Here is a 3330-nt window from a genome sequence, read left to right as displayed (position 1 = left end):
TAATAATATAAAAATTATTTCTCCCTATATTATCTAATATACAAGCTATTTATAACAGTATAGCGTTATGTACTTCAGAAGCGTTCAACCCTGACGAGTGAGCTGAGTTTATGTTGTAGTCTCATAAGCTGGGATGGTTCCAGAACAATGAACTGATGCTGACTGCGGAGTTTCATTTATTACTTGTTTTTGTCAGTTAGCTAGATGAGCTATAAACAGACTTTTTTGACTTTGTAGCTTCCTATGTACTCTTGTGTACTGTTCATTTCTTGAATGAGTAGTAGTCTCCCTGCAAACCCGCTTAAGATTTACAGTACTGTAATTTTGGATATTTGTCTAACAATGAAAATATGATAAATTTATATTTAGCAATTTTTTTGAACTCATTTAGCAATATTCAAACTTTTCTTAATTATTTGATAATATAATGAAATTTGATCATGAAAATAAAATAAATGATAGCCTGTGGAAGTTTTTGAATGGTTGGGTGTATAAGATGAGGTCATACACGCAGATATAAAAAATAATTTGCTTGAAATTAATTCTCATGTCGCAGGCAAATTCTTTGAGCAAATCAAATCGTAAATAGCTCTCTATTTTCCATAATCTTACAATTTCAATCTTAGCACAATTTAAATATAAAAACATTGTATTAAAAATTTAAACTCTTATTATTGGAGTGTTGGCGTTTGAGCCTTCACTCTATCATAGCCATGCAAAAATATTAGACATCAGGATTTGCCAAGATGTAGGCTTCAAAGGCCCTGAATATTCCCACAAAGGCTTCCATGGCCTTTTCTTGTCCAGCCTTAATTTCCTCTTCATTCACCTCAGCACCATCAATAGTGTAACTCTTGCTGCTGCGCTTGAAGATGGATCCTCCATCAGGGGAGCTTTCAACCTTAATCTGAAAAGAGATTTTATCAAGTGCCTTATTCAGAAGGGCAGGATCACCTCCAATCACAGAGTAGTCATATGTCAAATTCTCCTTGTCTATGGCATCAATCCTTTCCTTCACATGACTTAATTCGCTACCTGAACATTGATTTATTTTACATGGTTAGTCAAAAAATATATTCATTGTCAGATTTGAAAGATGCTTCTTCAGAATAATTAAAAATCAAGGCTAGCAATTGGCTAGGTCATATTTAAGTGTAAGTCTGCATCTACAAGCTTAGTCTACATGTGGCGATTGCCGAAGTCACATACAAATGCAAAGGCCTGATGATAAAAGCACCTCTTATTTTAGATAAAATAAACTTTAAATTCAAACCTTCTTATCCACTCCTTTGTAAATTAACCTATATATACACAAACATAGCCTCGATCTAACAAGTTTCAATCCAATTCTAGATTAGAATCAGCAATTTTCGATTCGTATAACTACGGATCCTAAACCAGATGACAACATTCGGATAGTTCTAGTTTTGGTTCAATCTACTTTGAATTAATGTAATGATTAGATTTTTCTTTTTTTTTTTAATCGAAAACGTGGATAAAACCAAAACTGTCCTATTTGATTTTTGCCTGATTCAAAACGAGGGAAATGAATTCAATCTCATTCCTATTTCAGATTCAATCAATCCAATTTTAAACTTGAATCAGATTGTAAGCATATGTATATATGAGCGCACACCGCCCTGCACCCCCTCCCCCAACACACGCGTGCGTATACACATATATATATATATAAATAATGGAGTTTAAGTAAGACCATGATTGAAGTTAATTTGCTTGATGGTGCCAGGTCCTCCATCTCCTTCAAGAATGACAACACTCTTAATAGCGCGGGGACAAATCTTGGGGAGGAGGATTTCAGAGTCCAGGAGAAACGTCTTGAACATTTTGGCTGGGGGGACTGTGGTGGCCACCTGCCATTCACAAGTGATAACTCCCATGACCAACTTTGATAAAAACAATTTAAAGAGGATGCTGAAGATAAATATAGCCTTGGGGAAATCTAAGAACCATGTGATTGCTACTTATAGAATAAGCTTAATACTGTTTGGTGTCACTAATACCTTGGGCTACAAGTACTGACGATTGGAAATTCAATTCTCAATAGTTAGGCTCTCAAATCTCAATAATTCAATTCTCCTAGCTCTCCAACTTTGACTACTTTTGTTCAACTTAATATATATATATATATATTATTTACCCTTCCAGACGATTGGAAATTATCAAGAAAGAGCTGAAAAGAAAATATAAAGTTGCTTTCTTTCTCTTGCCAAATGGTAAGATACAATCGATAATGCACTTTTGTCCTTCATACCCGCATAAATACCATATCTAAACATAAATCTGATTACTAATCTTAATATCCAAATCTGAATGAATTCATTTTAAACTATTTATACCATTTCAAATTTGATTATCATTGCTTTATTATTATTATTTGAATCCATATAAATTCATATAATTTATATAGAAAATGATTTTTTTATTAACATTTTATATTGTAAAATTTTAATAATCATATAAAATATCCAAATTCTATATTTAAAAATATAATATTCAAATTTATAAGTATTATTTATTTATTTAAATGAATTTAGATAAAGGGTATCCATTACATAAAGTCTCAACTATACAAAAGTATTATTTTTTAAATTTAAACACACTCTACATTTACGGAAGAAAAAAAAAACACACTCTAAATTTGATTACAAACTTGCCCCAATATGATTCAGTCGGATCATATATCGAAAAATATCCGACTCATTGCAATTGTAACCATGGATTTTGTATGCCTTCTTTGGCTTTTCAACAAGTAGAACAACCCTGTCACTATAACTATCATAAACAACAATCTCATTGCCTCTTGTCATCCAACGCAGCAATCCATTGTAGACTACAGCATTGGTTGGCCGAATGGACCAATAAATGGGTTTTGGAGATGACACTACGGAATCTGGCGATTGTCCAGTCTCAGATGAAAATACCTCCACCGCAAACTCACACTTGGCTATCAAGTCATCAAGAGGAATACGAACCACCTTGAACTTGAGGTTGGAATCAATAGTGGCACATCCTTTATTACCTATTCAGTAGTAGGGATCCATCCAAAGTCAACGTGTACCGAAACATGGCAGCGAGGGGTTGGAGGGAGTGCAGCCCACTGCTTGGTGATAGGATTGCAGATGCATTACATGAACTGATGAATTATACCTGTGGTGCACAAGAGTAAGCCGTTGCAGTAACCCACAACCATGTGATCCTTAAGGAGAAAACTGAGAGAGAGTTCGAAACCAGGATGTTGAGGGGGGACCAAGAATAGCTGGTGCTTATATAGTTTGTGAATAATCTTTTTTTGGTGGCGATCATGTTGGT

General features: G+C 34.1%; 1 protein-coding gene across 1 annotated transcript; it reads right to left on the bottom strand.

Annotated features, from left to right (window-relative positions):
- Window positions 1-561: 561 nt before the first annotated feature.
- On the bottom strand, window positions 562-1963 carry LOC110660328 (major allergen Pru ar 1). Its single transcript, XM_021818595.2, has 2 exons — window positions 1715-1963; window positions 562-1035 (listed from the first exon to the last, which is right to left on the bottom strand). The coding sequence occupies exons 1-2, from the start codon at window positions 1896-1898 to the stop codon at window positions 725-727; spliced, it is 495 nt and encodes a 164-aa protein (XP_021674287.1). The 5' UTR covers window positions 1899-1963; the 3' UTR covers window positions 562-724.
- Between the last annotated feature and the right edge of the window lie 1367 nt (window positions 1964-3330).

This window comes from Hevea brasiliensis, chromosome 5, assembly GCF_030052815.1.
Source record: "Hevea brasiliensis isolate MT/VB/25A 57/8 chromosome 5, ASM3005281v1, whole genome shotgun sequence".
In the NCBI taxonomy this organism is placed as follows: domain Eukaryota; kingdom Viridiplantae; phylum Streptophyta; class Magnoliopsida; order Malpighiales; family Euphorbiaceae; genus Hevea; species Hevea brasiliensis.
The sequence above is the reverse complement of the archived record's forward strand: the minus strand, read 5'-3'. Positions and strand labels throughout refer to the sequence as shown.